The 19,013-nt window shown below is 43.4% G+C and overlaps 2 protein-coding genes across 8 annotated transcripts in view; one reads left to right on the forward strand and one right to left on the reverse strand.

Annotated features, from left to right (window-relative positions):
- LOC135272768 (mitogen-activated protein kinase kinase kinase kinase 4-like) overlaps positions 1–19,013 on the forward strand; it is a 94,025-nt gene that overhangs the window by 16,869 nt on the left and 58,143 nt on the right. Inside the window, exon 3 of one of the 7 annotated variants that reach the window (XM_064371366.1) lies at positions 7,413–7,554. The exons of the other annotated variants lie outside the window; for them this stretch is intronic. Within the exon in view, the coding sequence (XP_064227436.1) occupies positions 7,413–7,532 (120 nt within the window). The 3' untranslated portion in view covers positions 7,533–7,554. Of the gene's footprint in view, positions 1–7,412; positions 7,555–19,013 lie in introns of those variants that run through there. 7 annotated transcript variants of the gene reach the window in all.
- On the reverse strand, positions 17,126–17,848 carry LOC110568423 (neuropilin and tolloid-like protein 2). Its single transcript, XM_021671606.2, has one exon. It carries the CDS (start codon positions 17,631–17,633, stop codon positions 17,187–17,189), a length of 447 nt encoding a protein of 148 aa, XP_021527281.1. The 5' UTR covers positions 17,634–17,848; the 3' UTR covers positions 17,126–17,186.

Raw genomic sequence — 19,013 nt, forward strand, 5'->3', positions numbered from 1 at the left:
CTGGATCTGTGATGAGACCGGGGAAGCGGGCTCAGGAGGTCTGGATCTGGGGTGGGGATCTAGAGTGGAAGGGGAACTCATTTGTGAATCATTGTCTATCTTTTGCATTGATTGAATGTTTTACTATATATATGTGAATTTTCACAATAAAAGTATTTTTCCAAAATAAAAAAATAGAAACAAAAGGGGCTTTTTCAACCCCTTTTGTCCTTTCTATGTCTGAACTCACTTGTATTGAATGAGTCTTCCTGCTAACATCCTTATATTTGGTGACAATCTGAATGTCATGACCAGTCAAAGCAGTGGCAGAACTTGGAGTGGGGCAGGGGGGTCCTGAGGGCCCTGTTCCCTGCCATGAGGCATAACCCTTTAGGACCAGACCATGCGGAGGTCCAGGGGTTGCAGGGGAGGGCCGTGCATCTGCAATGGCTCTCAGTTATGGCAGTTGGTGAACCTGCTGTCTCTCATGCTCTAGAAAAGTATTTCTCTTACCTGTGACAGACTTCCTATACCTAACAGCTTGCAAAAACGTTCCAGGTTAATGAGAATAATCTCTCAGAGCCATACCTTCCTGCCTGGGGTCTCAGTTTCCCAACTATCTTCAGAGAGGTTAAGCTAGAAGGTCCCTGGGCCTCAGCCCCTATGTCCCCCTCTTGTCACCCAGACCTGACCTGGGTCTTTCACCCTGGGTGCAGCATGACAGGGGTGGGCAGGGGCTGGCTCTGGGCCAGAGGACCCTTTCTGATAGACTTTGGCTGTCGGCCTGCCAGGGGAGACTGATCAACCTCGCAAGAGTCATAAGGTGAGCAGCAGCGGGCAGATCCATCCCCTTCATCTTAGATTTATGAGGATACAGAGAGAAGGAAGAGGGGCTCCAGGAAGACGGGCAGGTGGGAGTACCAGGTTGAAACCACAGACACCTTCCTGGAGGAGTGGCTGTTTGAGCCAGCTCTGAGAACAGGTGGGGTCCAGACAGGACTGGAGAGGAGGAAGGGGTTCCCTATGAACAAAGACTGGTCACTCCCCTATCTAATACCCTGACAGGCCCCTCCAGCATCCCTGGCCAGGCCTGACACCACCCTGTTTTTCCCTCTGGCCCCAGGAATTCAAAGTAACCAAGGAGGTCCGCTGCTCTGGTTGGCTGCAAACAATTACAACCTCAAGCCCAAGCTGCACTTTGGCTCCTGGTTTGGGACCATGAAGCAGGCCAAGTAAGGCCAGGGCAGGAACTGGGACAGTAGGATTGAACTCTCCCTGGGGGCCATTTCCAGAAAGTCTGTGGCCATGGCCTCTTGGTCAGCATCAGACCCTGTGGCCTGGCAATGCCTGGAACCTAGATCCCACTCTGGACAGGCCCTGGGAGGGCGTCCTGGTGAGACTCCTGGTTGCCTCACAGCCACCCTTCTGTCTGTAGCTACAACCTGTCATGCCAGCTGGAAGCTCCATCCCAGTTGGTTAGGAGCACAAAGGCCAGGAAGACAGACATCACCCACGACAGGGGGCCTGGACCAGGGTGGGCAGAGGTTGGTTGCCTTGGGCTATGGGTGGGCTCAGGGAGTCAGACAGCAAGGGACTAGCCTCCCACCCTACTGCTGACCAGCCCTATGACTGGGAAGAGTCACCTTACTTCTCTGGGCCTCAGTTTCCCCCTCTGTGAAGTGGAGTGATGCTAAATGATCTCTCTGGGGACTGGGATCAGTGGGGCACTGGTGATTGACCAGCCACTCAGCACATGCCTGGAGCACACAGTGCAGGGGCTGCAGTAGGGAGGTGGCCTGAGTCCTTGGGAAGGCACCCATGTGTGCCTGCCCTTCTGACCAGCCATCAGGCCCTCAGGGCAGAGCCCACTACCAGCAGCAGCTCAACCCTGAGACCAGCTCAGAGGCAGCCCGTACCTCAGCAGCAGCGACGTCACTGACACTTTCAGCTGGTATTAGGGCAGCTTCTCCAGCTTCCACACGGAGAGGGGTCCCAGCTGAGTCCCACTCACGTGGAGTCTCATGCCCCTGAAAGTGCCATTCATCGCTGCCCAGGCTCATGAGGCTGCATGAGAGAGGGATCACTGGGGAGGAGATATGCGGGGCAGAGGGAAGGTGGTTGAATTTTTGTGTGATAGGCCAGTGTAAGTGTTTGCCATTTGGGAGGGGAAATGTTTGTTATTATTAGCAATGCCACACTTGAATATTATATTAAAATTCATTTTCTTTATAACCTGGGAGTTGCTCTTTTGTTCTTTTTTTCTTGTCTTAATTAACATGAGATGCAGATTCTCATGGTCCACAGTCGATTAAGAAATTTTGCAGGGTCATCAGGTTATGTCTTGAAGAGCAGGGTTTCAGTACTGTTAGCCTGGCAAGGAGCTGGGCCTGCCCCTCAGAGCTCCCAGGGCTGGGGGTTTTGGTACATTCACAGGGCACTGCCACAGCCTCTGAAATGCACTGTCTTTAAAGACATTTGCAGGCCGGACACGGTGGCTCACACCTGTAATCTCAGCACTTTGGTAGGCCAAGGTGGGTGGACCACCTGAGATCAGGAGTTCGAGACCAACATGGCAACATGGCAAAACCCCATCTCTACTAACAATACAAAAAATTAGCCATGCGTGGTGGCAGGCACCTGTAATCCCAGCTACTTGGGAGGCTGAGGCAGGAGAATCGCTTGAACCCAAAAGGCGGAGGTTGCAGTGAGCAGAGATTGCAACACACTGTACTCTGGCCTGGGCTATAAGAGTGAAACTCCATCCCAAAATAAACAAATAAATTAATAAAACATAAAGGACCATGTTCTCACCCAGAATGGTGCCTGCCTTTCTACAGTTTTTCAGGAAGAGGAAACATTTTCTGCTTCTCTTGCTGAGGTTTCTTTTAACCATCCTTTAGGAACCTATAGATTTCAGGATCTAACACTGTGATTCCCTCAGCGCTAAGAGAGGAATATTGCAAACAGATCTGAAAGTGCAATGTGGAAAGGTCAGGCTGAGGAAGGTTCTTAGCCAGTAGACCAAGGGCAGGAGGGACCCTGCCTCCTCAGTCTCCCACTGGGGAACTTACGGTTCTTGTCCCATGACCTCAGAATTCCTTGTCATGCTTTTGTCTCTGAGGGAAGGGTTTGCATTGCAGAGGTTAAGGCTAGAGTGGGCCTCGTGCAGTTAATGTTAACCATTTCTCTGCTTCGCTGGCCTAGGTGAAGCCGGGGCCGTGTGGTTCTGAGGTCCACTCTGTAGGGGATCACCAGTTCACCCTCCTCACTGGCAAGCTGGGCCCTAGTTTGGCAACAGGCATCTTCCACCTACCTGGGAGGCAGGGTTCAATCCTCTGCCCCCTGCTTAGGCAGCCAGAAGGGGTCGTCCAGCCAGCACCTGGGCTTTGGTGCTCCTCAAGCAGTTGGAGGAGGTTTCGGGCACCTGGCTCCTCAGGTGTCTGCCATACAGGTGCTCTTCAGGCCTTTGGCATCAGCGGCTGCTTTAATTTGCACAATTTCCAAATACCTCTTTTTTCTTCTTTTTCTGATGAGTCTCGCATTTTAAAGAGATAGTTATCAGGTTCTAGAGAAGACATGGTAGAAGGCACAGAGCTGAGACTTCAGGTTTAGATACTGTCATTTGCCTAAACCAAAAAGGAGGGTGGAGGTACAGTTCTAGTTAAGACAGGGTGGCCAGAAAAACACCTTAAACAAAGGGACGGCTTGTTTTGCTGATTTAAGCCAATGGCTTCTTTATCATAAGAGTTCCTAGTGATTTAGTCCTCCTTGTCTTCCAGTGCCCAGAGACATTTCTTTATAGATGTAAATTTATCTTACAAAAGTGTTTCAAAATAACCAGATGAAAATCGTCCTTATGCCAGAAAGATGTTTTTTTTTTTCTTAATAGAAATGAAACAGTATTTGTTGTATTGACATACTTAGGCTTAGACCTATGTTTAACAAGAAAGCCTAATAATAGCACTGTGCTTAGACTCTAGCCTGTTTTTCCAAGTCATCATTTTATAATTTATTAAGGAAACAAGGGATCAAATACCTTTCATCCATCTGATATTATCCTTTTAAACACATTCCGCTAATAAATCCCATTTGGAACAGCTGAAAATCTGTTAGTAAAAACTTTTTAAAGATGAGCTCATGGGCTTAGTGTAAATTTTACAAGCTTAGTTAGATCAAATGGAAGGAGCTCAGATGAGTAGTTGCCCAATCAGAGCCCATTATTTGTAAGTCATCAGCCCCCTCATGACCTTAAAACTCCACTCTGATCTAATTATTGCAAACCTATATACAACAAAGTGAAAGGATTAATTTTCATTCATCAACCTCTCAATCCTAGGTTTTCAAAGAAAAACCTATCTAAGGAATACTTACCAAAACCAGACAGGACAATTAGAGCCTGCATACTTATGAGTCACATTTGTTCCACGACAGCAAGTTTGAATACGATTACATCGTTTGGTTCCGCATACACTCTAGAACTGACCAGGACAGAGTTTAACATAGAAAAACGGTAAGAAATAGGTTCCTTGGCCAGGTGTGGTGGCTCAGGCCTGTAATCCCAGCACTTTGGGAGGCCGAGGTGGGCAGATCACGAGGTCAGGAGTTCCAGACCAGCCTGGACAACATGGTGAAACCCCGTTTCTACTAAAAATACACAAATTAGCAGGCCATGGTGGCACATACCTGTAATCTCAGCTACTCGGGAGGCTGAGGCAGGAGAACTGCTTGAACTCGGGAAGCGGAGGTTGCAGTAAGCTGAGATCCCACCATTGCACTCCAGTCTGGGTGACAGAGCAGAAAACTAATGTAATGTGAGACTCCCCTCCCTTTGTTTCAAAGAAATAGACTTTCTGTAAAACTATACACAATTTTTACAGACAAATACATTTATAAGTTGTTTCTGTCTTAAAAATTGGGGATATTTTATATTTGTAACTAATTATTGAGCCTTAAGTTTTCTTGGCCATTTCTAGGCTAATAAAGTAAGAATCATTTAAACTAAGCCAAAGTAGAACAGGTATAAAAGTCCTGAACACTTCAACTTCTTATTCTTCAAGAAGTATACCTGGGAAAGCTGATTCGAGAGAGGAGGGGAAATGCTTTCCTCTACCCTCTGTTCAGCTCTGAGGCTTCTCATCACAGTTCTATGACTTGTAGCTTAAATCCATGTTACATGGTCACTGGCACTGTTAGTGCTTCTCTCAACACTGTAGGAAATTAATGAATTCGGTGGCATATTTAATTCTATGACTGGCCTGGCTACTGGTCACCCTCCTGTTCTCAACAAGGAAATTAAGTCAGAAAGGCTTATTTCACTAAGTAAGACTTTGGGGACATAGCAAAGTTCATGACGATAAAAAAAAAAAGAAATGGCAGCAAGGGTTTGAAAAGAGTGGTTTCAGTCAACTGAGAGGTTCCCATGGGAGAAGTAGGATCAAAGAGAGAGAGAGAGAAAAAACCAGAGCGGGCTAATTAGATTAGTCCATAGTTGTCCCAAGAGTGACACCTCTGGGGGCTTCCTTTAGTGGGGAAACAGTCCGGGCCAAAGGGATGACCCATGAGATGGCTGCTGTAAAAGCGGACAATTCTTTTTCCAGTGGCCTGGTACAAGTACTCTCAATCCCTGCAGTTGTTGTAACTGGGAAGACATGCACCTATTTACCTTTGTAATGGTTTCCCCAATACGGCCACTGTAACTCTAGGTTATCTTTAGGGAGGTGGAACTTACCTATCTACTGAATCCAGTCCAGTTTCCATCTGATCATCAGACTGAGTGGCCTCTTACCTGGATTCAATACAGTTCCCCATCAAATCCAATTTGATGCTGGACTTATTCCAATTTTTGCCAATGACTTATCAGCTACCCAAACCTTAAAAGGCCATATGTCCTCTCACAGCACAAACTGGCCATTGGCACCCACCACAAGGTCATTTGCCATCTCACAGTACAAAACCCTGGAATTCGAAACCCAAAAGGATCAAGGTTCAACGCAAAGAGAATAGAGGCTGGCCTAAGAGGAAGAGGACAAAGGGGCCAGCGAGAGGGGCCAGCTGTGTCTTTCCTATATTCCTCGAAGGGTCTTGGGAGGTGGATCCCATTCAGCTTGCCAGAACTCTCAAAAGACAAAATTACAACAAATTTAGTTTAAAGATCTTACTTAGCTTTTATTTATTATTTCAGAATCAACTTCCAAACCCAGTCTGGATAAAAAAATTTGCTTAAACAAATGCATAGCTCAAAACACAAATCCTTGGAGCTTCAAAATTTGAAAGAGAACTTGCCCAGGACCCTTTCTGCTGTGAGAGATTGCTGTGCACAATGGGCCTGGTGGGTCACTGTGCTTGGGCACTTTGTGCTTCTGGGGTTTGATGGAAGTTCTACTTCAGATTGCATTTCCTACACTAATCGGTTTAAAAAACCCTTACATACATTAAATTTAGCAGAGTTTTTTTGAGCAAAGAAACAATTTAGGAATCAGGCAGCAGTTTGCACCAAAAATGGCTCAGAACGCTCCATGACACCATATGTGCAGGTTATATTTACAGCCAGAGAAAAAGAAGAGCACAGAAACAGCCTCATTGGCTGCTGTTGGCATTTGCCTTATATAGTCATGTTTTGGCTGCTTTCAGCCTCTGATTGGCTGAAGGCTCAGCTGTTTTCATTGGCTGAGACTCCATTACATGTTACAAGGTTATAGTCTTAGGTTAAATTACAGTTATTTTTACACATTAAGTTAGGTTACAACTAGCTATGTATAGAGAACTTGTTAGGCCAAACTTAAAATAAGTACGGAAGCAGTTTTAGGACAAAGTTAATTCAATTTAACAATACCTTATGTATATATTTACTTATGTATATATTTACTTTTTATGTATTTCATATATATTAATAAATATAAGTAGTTGTACGTCCATATATAAAAACATACATATGTGGATACACATGTATGTGGGTGTGTATGTTTGCTTCTACCCTGCAGAGTGGCAGAGTGCTACATATATATGTGTAAATTTCTATATTAAATATATTTATGTATGTTACCTATATATTTATATGCTCATAAATATATGTTTTCTTTTATAGTCACCTATGTTTTGTATTTCTAAATTTATAAATATGCATATTTATGTGTATGTATATCTATATATGTATATTTATTTTTTATGTGTTTGCTTCTGCCTTATTGGTAAGCTAGCCCAGAATGGCAGCGAGGTTATGTATGTATGCTACAAATTTTTATACTATACATATTTATGTTAATGTATATGTTTATATATGTTACATATTTCTTTTTTTCAAGAATTTGAAAAAGTTTCAAGATTGAGGAAAAATTCACATAAGATTAAGCACTTTAAAATGTATAATTCAGTGACATTTAGGACATTCTTAACACTATCTAGTTCCATAATTCTTTTTTTTTCCTGTCCCTTAGGTTGGAGTTTGGAGATGTGATTTTGACTCACTGCAACCTCCACCTCCCAGGCTCAAACAATCTTCCCACCTCAGCCTCCTGAATAGCTGGGACTACAGGCATGTGTGCTACCACGCCTAGCTAGTATTTTTATTTATTTATATTTTAAAGATGGAGTCTCACTCTGTTGCCCAGGCTGGAGTGCAGTGGCACCATCTCGGCTCACTGCAACCTCCGTCTCCTGGGTTGAGTCAGTTCTCTGCCTCAGTCTCCCAAGTAGCTGGGATTACAGGTGCCCACCACCTTGCCCGGCTAATTTTTGTATTTTTAGTAGAGATGGGGTTTCATCATCTTGGCCAGACTGGTCTTGAACTCCTGACCTCACGATCCACCCGCCTCAGCCTCTCAAAGTGCTAGGATTACAGGTGTGAGCCACCACGCCTGGCCCCAGCTAATTTTTTTTTTTTTTCGTAAACACGAGTTTCATCATGTTGCCCAGGCTGGTCTTGAACTCCTGAGCTCAGGCGATCCACCTGCCTTGGCCATCCAAAGTGCTGGGAGTTTTTAAAGTTTGAGGTCTTACATTTAAGTCTTTAATCCCTCTTGAATTAATTTTTGTTTATGGTAATAAGTAGGGGTCCAATTTCATTTTGGCATCTAGATAGCCAGTTATCCCAGAATCATTATATTGAATAGGAAGTCCTTTCACCATTGCTTATTTTTGTCACCTTTGCCAAAGATTAGTAGGTTGTAGTTGATGTGTGGCTTTATTTCTGGGTTCTTTATCCTGTTCTGTTGGTCTATGTGTCTGTTTTTGTACCATTACTATGCTGTTTTGGTTACTGTAGTCTTGTAGCATAGTTTGAAGTGAGGTAGTGTGATGCCTCCTGCTTTGTTCCCTTTGCTAAGGATTGTTTTGGTGATTTGGGCTTTTTTTTAGTTCCTTATAAGTTTTAGAATAGTTTTTTTTCTAATTCTGTGAAAAAGTTTGATAAGAATAACATTGAATCTGGAGATTGCTTTTGGTAGTATGGCAATTTTAATAATATTGGTTCTTCCTGTCCTTGAGCATAGAATGTTTTTCCATTTGCTTGGGTCAGCTCCAATTTCTTTCAACAGTGTTTTGTAGTTCTTGTTATAGAGATCTCTCACCTCCCTGGTTATCTATATTCCTAGGTATTTCTGTGTGTATATGTGTCTATTGTGAATGAAATTGCATTATTGATTTGGCACTTAGCTTGGATATTGTTGGTGTAAAGAAATCCTGCTGATTTGTGTACCTCAATTTTGTATCCTGAAACTTTGCTGAAGTTGTTTATTAGATCTAGGAGCTTTTAGGCAGAGACTACAGGGTTTTCTAGGTATAAAATCATATCGTCTGCAAACAGAGATAGTTTGACTTCCTGTTTTCCTATTTGGATGCCTTTATTTCCTCCTCTTGCCTGATTATTCTGGCTAAGATTTCTAGTACTGTGTTGAATAGGAGTGATGAGAGTAGGCATCCTTGTCTTGTTCCAGTTCTCAAGGGGAATTCTCCCAGCTACTCCCTGTTCAGTGTGATGTTGGCTGTGGGTTTGTCATAGATAGCTTTTATTATTTTGAGATACGTTCCTTCAATACCTAGTTTGTTAAGGGATTTTAACATAAAGAGATACTGAATTTTATCAAAAGCCTTTTCTGCATGTGTTGAGAAGATCATGTGGTTTTTGTTTTTAGTTCTGTTTATGTGGTAAGTGACATTTACCGATTTGCACATGTTGAACAAAACTTGCACCCTAGGGATGAAGCCTGCTTGATTATGGTGGATCAGCTTTTTGATGTGCTGGTAGATTCAGTCTGCTAGTATTTTGTTGAGGATTTTTGCACCTGTGTTCATCAGGGATAATAGCTTGTAGTTTTTTCTTTGTTGTGTCTCTGCCAGGCTTTGCTATGAGAATGATGCTGGCCTCATAGAATGAGTTAGTGAGGAGTCCTTGCTCCTCAATTGTTTGGAGTAGTTTCAGATAGGGATGGTAGCAGCTCTTCTTTATATGTCCGGTAGAATTTGGCTGTGAATTCATCTGATCCTGGGCTTTTTCTTGCTCAAAAACATAAAATTACATGGAAATTATTTTATTACTGACTAAATTTGAGAACTAATTATTAGTCTGTTCAGCGTTTGAATTTCTTCCTGGTTCAATTTGGGGCAGTTGTGCTTTCAGCAGTTTTTCCACATTTTGTAGGTTTACTAGTTTGTGTGCCTAGAGGTGTTCATAATGGTCTCTGAGAGTTTTTTTGTATTTCTGATAATGTCCCCTTTTGTCAATTTTGATTGTGTTTATTTGGATTTTCTCTCTTTTTTCCCTCTGTTAGTCTAGTTAGTATTCTATCTTATTTCGTCTTTTCAAAAAACCAAATTCTCGTTTTATTGATCTTTTGTATTTTTTTTTAATGCCTCAATTTCTTTCAGTTCAGCTCTGATTCTGGTTATTTCTTATCTTCTTCTAGTTTTGGGGTTGCCTTTCTAGTTTTGCTCTTGTTTTTCTAGTTCTTCTAAGTGTGATGTTATATCGTCAATTTGAGATCTTTCTAACTTTTTGATATGAACATTTAATGCTCTAAACTTTCCTCTTAACACTACTTTAGCTGTGTTGTAGAGATTCTGGTATGTTGTATCTTTGTTTTCCTTGGTTTTGAAGACTTTAAAAAAAATTTCTGCCTTAATTTCATTATTTACCTAGCAGTCATTCAGGATCAGGTTGTTCAATTTTCATGTAATTTTATGGTTTTAAGCAATCTTCTTAGTATTTGCTTCTATTTTTATTATGCTGTGGTTCAAGACTGTGGCTGGTATGATTTCAATTTTTAAAAATTTGTTGAGAATTTTTTTTTGTCAAAAACAATTACGTGGTCAGTTTTAGAGTATGCACCATATGGTGATGAGAATATATACTCTGTTGTTTTGGGGTGGAGAGTTCTGTAGATGTCTGTTAGTTCTATTTGGTCAAGTGTAGAGTTCATGTCCCAAATATTTTTTAGCTTTCTGCCTTGATGATCTGTCTAATACTGTCAGTAGAGTGTTGAAGTCTCTCACTATGTGTGAGAATTTAAGTCTCCTTATAGGTTTCTAACAACTTATTTTTACGAATCTCAGTGCTCCCTGGTTCTCCCTGGGTGCACACATAATTCTTGTGTTGGCTGTATATATATTTAGAAGAATTAAGTCTTCTCATTGAATTGAACACTTTATCATGCCCTTCTTTGTATTTTTTTATTGTTGTTGTTTTAAAGTCTGTTTTGTTTGAAATGAGAATAGCAGCCCCTGCTTTTTATTTATTTATTTAATTATTGGTTTTCTGTTTGCTTGGTAGATTTTTCTCCATCCTGTTACTTTGAGCCTATCTGTGTCGTTGCATGTGTGAGATGAGTCTCTGGAAGACAGCATACAGCTGGCTCCGCGGCTCCACAAGCCAGCAAGTCTTGCTTGGTAGGAGCTTCAGGGGTGGGTGAGGTCATCTCATCGGCTCTCTGGGATTCCTGGGGGAAGATGGGGTTGTGCCCGCCCCCAGAGTTCAGGCAGAAACAGGACCACTGGGCTGGAAGCTCTAGCGAGTGTGGCCTGTCTGGCCGCTAGAGGCGGGATGGGTGGAGTGCCTGGCCCTGTTCTCTGAGTGTTTCCCAGGGCATCAGGAGGCTGCGCCTGCAGGCTTTATTTAGACAGTAGCGAGACTGCTGGGCTGGAGGCTTTAGCAGGTGTTGTCCACCCGTGGGGTCAGCCGCCCTGTCATCCGAGTGTTTCCCGGAGCGTCAGGAGGCTGCGCCACTGGCTGAGTTCAGACAAATGAGACTGCTGGGCCAGGATCTGGAGGAGACTTGTCTGGGGAGGGCGGGTGGAGCAATCTTACTGCTCCCAGGCACCAAGACTCCATTGAGGCTATGGCACTGGTGCCAGTCTGTTCTGGGGTCCAAGGCTTGCAGAGGTCCCCTTGGACTTGAGAATTGCTTCTACAAAACATCCCGGTGGCTTTCTGCCTCAGTTTAGAAGCGTGGCAGGGGGCGTGGCGGGGGGCGTGGCGGGGGCCGGGGGATTCTCTGGTTCCCAGCCTTGCACAGGTCCCTGTGGAGAGTGGGAATCCCCAGGGGTTCCCACTCACTCACCCTTTCCTATTTTGGGGAGCTTCTCCTGGCTCCGAGTTGTTCTCCGGTAGGCTGCAGCTCAGCTTCGCTCCTCTCTGCTCCGCTTCACTCCACTCTGCGCCCTGGCTGCCTGGATGGATTCTGACGTGGTTTCTTAGATGAGCAGCTTCCCGGGACGCACACATGAGCTGCTTCTAATCTGCCTCTTGGCCCATCCCTGGCTTCTTTGATTGAGCATGTATCTTTGAGGTACACTCGTGATAACATTATCAGTGCTGCATTGCCTTTTGTGGCTGAATAATCTTGCATTGTATGAATGGACCACATTTTAGTTATCTGTTCAGCCCTTGATGACATCTAGACTGTTTCCACCTTTGGTGATTGTGAATGGTGCCACTATGGAGATTCATGTATAAGTATTTGCTTGAGTACCTGCTTTAAGTTCTTTTGTGGCCTGTTCACTTGAAAAAAATTTTTCTTAATATTTTTCCTGAATAGAATTCTTTGTTTCCTTTAATTTTTAGCCAACACATAATAATTGTACACATTTATGGGGTACAGAGTGGTATTTTGATACATGTATACAAGGTGTGATGACCAAATTAAGGCAAATAATGAATTAACTAACTTAAATGTTGCTGTCTATAATTATATCCATTTTATTACTTTATATATACTCATAGATGTTTATATGTGTGGATGTACATATATTTCTATTTATATCTTTGCTTCTCTCCTGTATCCATGAAACACCCCAGACTGACAGACTATTCTGATTTTTGATGGCAATGATTTCAAAAGACTGAGACCCTGCCCTGTGCTGGTCCACTGCTCTAGAGTGAAGATGCAGGCTATATATCAAATTCATGGATCAGAACCATTTGATCCCTTGGTACTTGGTCTGCAGCTCAAGCCGAGAGCACAGAGAGTTGGCTGACTGTTTTGGAACACGGGGGTGGGGCGAGCCGCAAAGCCAATGGGACTCGGGAATACCATAGTGTCTCCCATTTAACTCCTATCTAGAGGTTACTTCCTGAGCTTTTAAAAACAGAAGAGGCTGGGTGTAGTGGTTCACGACTAATCCTAGTTACTCAGGAAGCTAAGGCAGAAGGAATGCTTGATCTCAGGAGTTTGAGGCTGCAGTGAACTATAATTGCGCCACTGCACTCCAGCCCAGGTGACAGTACGAGACACTTTCTCTTAAAAGAGAAAAATAAAAACAGAAGAGATGGAGCTCTTTTTGGCTGGGATGGCCATGCACTTCTCAGCCTAGTCTTGACAATCCTAGAGTCTGATTGAAAGCTTGCAATGCTGCTGGTTGGAGAACAGGTGCCTGGCCCAGGGCCTGGGGGCTCTCTGTAGACTCAAGGCTTGCACATGTGCAGTTCACAACTGCCATGACAGACATACCTCATGCCACAAGCTGTGCCCTAGTTTGACATGAACATCACCCATCCCCATGGGGAGGCAGAGTGCAACACTGTCTCCTAGCTAGTTCCTTTTGACTGTCACCTGCTTTGGCAGCCAGAAGGAGTTGTCTAGCCAACACCCTGTCTTTGGTGTGTCTCAAACATGTAGAAGAGATTTCAAGCATCTGAACCCCTAGGTGTCCCCAGTCCAGGTAGCCTTCAAGTCTTCCCTTTAGGGCTTTGTGAATCCAGCTGGAGTTGGCCAGAATAGGCTTACTCAGAAATGCGTGGTCTTCAGCATGTAGAGTCACTTTCCTGGCCCTCGGAAGCCCCCATCGTCCTCAGCATAGTCCTACACTGGCATGGGCATCCTTCCAGGCTGATGCCACCTCACCCACCCACACTGCCACTGACATCAGTATACCTGTGGGCTCAGACCTAGCAGTTGTTCGTCTCCACTAAAAGCTGCACTCCTCCCACCAGAATGGGACTCACTCTATGTGCTCCCCTTGGCACTTGAAAAGAAGAGCATTGATTCTGATTGATAGGGTCGGGACAATTAGATGCTTCTTTGTTGGAGTAGGATGGCCCTTGTTCTGGCTCTGGCATAAGGTGCTTGACATCAGTCCAGGGACACCTGGAACTGGCAGTGAAAAACTCCAGTGGCCTTTTGGCTTCCTGCAGTGCCAGGAGGCGGCCAGAGGCTCACTGGCCCTTGATGTGAATGTCTGTGTGTGTGCGTGTGTGTGTGTGTGAGTGTGTGTGTATGTGTGTTTCCTTGGATTATGTTTATTTTATATGTGCATATTTGCATTTATATATTCATTTGTTTATACATCTGTGTATTTATGTACACTTTCTATATTTATTTATTTCTAAATATATATGTATACATTGTGTGTGTGTGTGTGTGTATATATATGTATGTATATATATATTTCTGTTTGTTATTCTTCACCACATAGAGAAACAGCCCAGAGTGGGAGGCAGAGCTACATATTCATATGTATATCTATATATATTTCTGTATTAATTCCAATGTTGATGTATCTGTTATATACATTAAATATTTTTCTGTATATTTATAACATATATGCATTTTTTTGTGTACATATATATTTCTAGCATGTGTTTGTCTATGTTGTGTTTGCATGAAACAGCCTGGATGGACAGATTGTGCTACACTGTTTCTTGAGAGTAGTGATTCTACAAGACTGAGACCCAACTGAGTGTTGGTACTCTGGTTTAGTGCAGACTCAAGTGTATACTAGACTACAGGTGTGAGTCATTTGCTTCCTTGGTTCTTGAGAGGAGACTTGCTCTCTCTCTAGGCAAGAGTAGACAGAGTTGGCTAGCTGTTATGTGCTACAGGGGTGGCAAAAGCCTATGGGACCTGATAATATCATGAACCCTTCTATTTAAGTCCAGTCTGGTCACTGCCTCTCTGAATTTCTAAGAGAAGGGATGGGCTCTTTTTGGCTTACTTGGTCATATACTACTCAGCCTAGCCTTAAGTGATCCAAAGTCTTGAAACAAAAGCTGGCAGTGCTCCTGGCTCCTGGCCAAATGCTCTTTCCAGGTTTTCAGGACTCTCTGTTGCTTCCTGGCTGGTGCATGTGTGGTTCACTTCCATTAGGAAGAACCCGCCTAGCTGTGAAAGCTGGGCCTCCTTCTGCAATAGACATCATCCATCCATGTGCAGAGGCAGGGTCCAGCACGCTAACTCTGACCTGGTTTTGTCTGTCTCCTACTTTGGCATTCAGAAGGGTTTGTAAAGCCAGGACCCTGTTTTCCATGCTTCTCAAACTTGTGGAAGAGGCCTTAGCCACCTGGCTCCCCAGCTGTCTCTAAACTAGGTGTTCTGTTTAAGTCTGTTGGGATAAGAGAGACAAATCTCTAAATTTAAAATGTTTTATTTGGAAAGCAAGATTTGCAATTTAGAGCATACAAACAGTCAAACAGTCTGAGTGGTCTTTGGTATATCTAAAGAAAAAACGAGAAGGTTAGAGGTTTTATTAGAAAGAGAAACGTCACGTATTGTTTTGAAAGAAAGCTCTTCAGGACTAGTAAAGTTTTGGGACCTGGCAATGTCTGACTGCTGAGTGACTGCAGTAGGATAACCAGTCTTGAAGTTGCAGCAGGCTGTTTCAGAAGTTATTATATAAAACTGGTTTCAAGTTGCAACAAGAAGTTGCAGCAGTGAGGCCTGGTGAGAATTAAATTCTTGGAGCAATGTTATGTGTCCTGAGTGCTTTTCCTTTCTTGCTTTTCAACTCTCTTTTAGTTGGGCATGAAAAGAATAATCCAATTTGCATGACTGACTTTCATTTTTCCCCTTTTGATCAAGACCTTTCTCTGAAGGCATTGATGATGAACCATTTTGAAGTTAATTGTTCCTTGATGTATGAGAGTCTATGTGAGGGACCCAGTACACACTGAATAGCAGCGGGGTCGAAAGAAAAAAATCTTCAGGGCAACTTTGCCTGGAGTCTAGCATTGAGTTCCACCTTATCAGTTCCAAGGTATTAGCAGTTATCACAAAGCATTGGGCTAATCTTATCCTGCTGGGAGAGATGGCTTTATAAAGATTAGACAGGCAAGAAAAACAAAGCTTAAAAATTAAAAAAAATTAACCACAATATTAAATTTAGTTTACACAATGATTTTAAGCCAGGATCTCAAGCCTAAGAAAAACCAAGGAAACAAATTTTAAAAACCATGGGAGAAACGGGGTGAGAACTATTTTAACCACCGAGTAGCATTTTATGACTGAGTTGAATTAAAGCAGAGAATGCCAACTCTACAAAAGGTACCAGCAGTACAATTTGAACAAAAAGTTGTGTTAGGATTATTATCAACAGCGACCACCAGGTAGTTTAAAAGGATTTTATTTTTTTGAGATGGAGTCTTCCTCTGTTGCCCAGGCTGGAGTGCAGTGGCAACATGTCAGTTTACTGCCACCTCTGCCTCCCAGGTTCAAGCTATTCTCTTGCCTCAGCCTCCCGAGTAGCTGGGATTACAGGCACACACCACCACAGCCAGCTAATTTTTGTATTTTTACCGAAGATGGGATTTCACCATGTTGGCCAGGCTGGTCTCAAACTCCTGACCTCAAGTGATCCACCTGCCTCGGCCTCCCAAAGTGTTGGGATTACAGGTGTGAGCCATTGCACCTGGCCAGAAGGATTTTTTAAGGTCAGGTTTTTTTTTTTTCAAATTACCTGTAGCAGTCACTGACTGTGAATATTTAATTATGCATTATTTTGTCAAGTGAAAAATAGCATTGAGAGGGAGTAGGATTTTCATTACTACATGGATTCTTGTTCTAATGTCTTAGGAAAAGCTGTCTGCCATGTGAAAAATATCAATTTCTCTTCCTGGTTTGCAGTTTAAATGTCTCTGGCTATGGTATTGGGATTTTGATAGTTTTCTGGCTGACTACATCAGATTTTATTATGTAGACACAACATATAACATAGTATATGTACACATGCAGAAACAGACAGGTATACATAAACACACATAAAGATCTTATAGCTTTTATTTTATTTTATTATTATTTTTATTTTTGTAAAGAAAAACCTTAGTTTATTGTAGGATCAAAATATTGACAGAGCTGTATCAGTCAAGAGCAGTATTCCCGTTGCTAAAACGAAAAGGCAGCCTGAGCCTGGCTCCATCCAACCACCTCTTCCAATGCTATTTGACTGGGTGCTTTCTATAAATGACACAAAGCAATAGATGATGATTATTGTTCACAGTGAATAGAGTAAGTTCCTTGATTGGTTTAACATATATAGACTGCCTGAGAGAATAAAAACATCACCATATGATAGGTTAATGGTAAATCAAGGTCTTCGTAGCTGCGATGGGAGAAAAAGGTTGGCTGCTGGAAACAGTATGGTGTCCTGGAGGCTGAATACATACACACTTAAGAATTCACATCGGCCGGGCGCCGTGGCTCACGCCTGTAATCCCAGCACTTTGGGAGGCCGAGGCGGGTGGATCACGAAGTCAAGAGATCGAGACCGTACTGGTCAACATGGTGAAACCCCGTCTCTACTAAAAATACAAAAAATTAGCTGAGCACGGTGGCGCGTGCCTGTAATCCCAGCTACTCAGGAGGCCGAGGCAGGAGAATTGCCTGAACCCAGGAGACAGAGGTTGCGGTGAGCCGAGATTGCGCCATTGCACTCCAGCCTGGGTAACAAAAGCGAAACTCTGTCTCCAAAAAAAAAAAAAAAGAATTCACATCACCTTTAGCAGAAGATTAGAAGTCAATGGATATGGATGCTTGTGCAGAATCTTCTCGCCCCCTGACATAAATTTCACAAGGAATCTCCTCCGTTACTCGGTCTTCTGGGGCCTGCTCAGAGCAGTCGTGTCCCTGTTTGAAAGTGTAACTACTTTTCTTGAAGGTGCTATTAAATGTTTTCATTGGCTGTGGTTGTGCAAAGTCATTTCGGAAAGGAAGTTCCATGGAACTGAGGTTGGTCCTGCTTTGTTTGACGCTGGAGGCCTGCGACCCACAGTGGTGGTCATGAATGCAGCGGGAGGCGGTGGAGGAGTGCTGTATCTTCTGGTAGTTGTCCAATTCTTCCGACAAGTCTGCCAGGTCTGCAGAAATCTCTTTGTCCCTTAATGAAAACAGTTCATAATGAAGAGGATCAAACACTTCTTGGAACCCGGTTTCATTAAAAGCAGTTTTGCAAGCCATGACCTTTTTTCGAGTCTGTTTCACTTGTACGAAAACAGAAATAATGAGAAGGACCAAGACAATCCCTGAAGTAATGCCAATAATTGTCCCATGCGTTTTAGTGATTTGCTCAAAGAGTCTGGTTTTTTCTTTTCTTTACAATGATTTTCATTCCAAGGGTATGCACAATTTTGGACACCATTACAGACTAAAGAATTATTGATGCACATGTTGCTATGGCAAAAGAAAGTGCTGCCCGTGCAGGGAGGCTCCTCAGAGGAAGTAAAGAGCATTCGAAACCTGCTAAGCCGACTACCTTCATCTGCCCACATTCGAATCACTCCAATTCCTGTTTTAAGCATTACATCATTGGCCACAGTGCTGCAGAGAGAGTTGACTTGGTATTTCCAGGTGAAGGTGACAAAGGCCCATGGGACCTGGTGATATTAAGGGGTTTTCCATTCAAGTCCTGTCTGGCGACCATATCCCTGAGTTTCTAACAGCTTTGCTTATCCAAAGCTTTCATGGGACAGATCCTAGTGCTCCTGGCCCAAGGCCAGATGCCTTACCCAGGGTCTCAGGGCTTTCCTTATGCATGTGCAGTTCACATTTGCTATGAGGAATTCACCTAGCCACAGAGGCTGGGCCCTAGTTTGGCAACAAGCGTCAGCCATTTGTTTGAGGAGGCGGGGCTCAACGTTCTATCTTTGATCTTGTTTTCTTCCTTTACCACCTAATTTGGCATGAAAAAAAAAAAAAAAAAGATTTGCAAAACCAGTCTCCTGTTTTTCTTGCTTCTCAAACTTGGGAAAGAGATCTCAGGTACTTGGTTTCAGGTGTCTTTAATCCAAGAGTTCTTCAAATCTGCCCTGCAGGATTCTTTAGATCCAGCTGAAACCAGCCAGGACAGGCTTATGCAGGGCTGTGTACCCTTTAACATCTGGGGCCATTTATCTGGCCCATAAAAGCCTCCATCATCCCTCAGTGCAGACCAGTCATGGCTTGGCTGTTCCTCCAGGCTGGTATGATCTTATCCACATTCCCACTGCCTCAGAGCATCCTGAGGGTGCAGACCTAGCCTTTATTCCTCTCTGCAGAAAGCCTTTCATCCACTCACTCAAACTAGAACACCAGTGTATGCACCTACCTTAGGTATTTTTCTAAAAGTACCTATTCTGATCGACAAGTTTGGGAAAAGTGGAGAGCTTTCCCACTGGTGGAGATGGCATGTGGGCTGGGTCTTGCTCAAAAGCACTGGCCTGGTATTTGCCATCAGCATAGGATTACATAGCACAGCAAGGGAATGCTTCTTATGCTCTTAGGATTTTTATGGCTCTCTTCACTGACAGTAGGTTCAAGAGGGCTCAATGACCTCTGGTATAAATGTAAGTGCATCTGTAT

This window comes from Aotus nancymaae, unplaced genomic scaffold (assembly GCF_030222135.1).
Source record: "Aotus nancymaae isolate 86718 unplaced genomic scaffold, 86718_ANA_hifiasm-v0.15.2.pri h1tg000131l, whole genome shotgun sequence".
Classification (NCBI taxonomy): Eukaryota; Metazoa; Chordata; class Mammalia; order Primates; family Aotidae; genus Aotus; species Aotus nancymaae.

What these genes read in the sequence shown, in the direction of transcription:
- LOC110568423 (XM_021671606.2), bottom strand. Translation starts at nt 17,633, where the DNA reads ATGGCTTGCAAAACTGCTTTTAATGAAACCGGGTTCCAAGAAGTGTTT.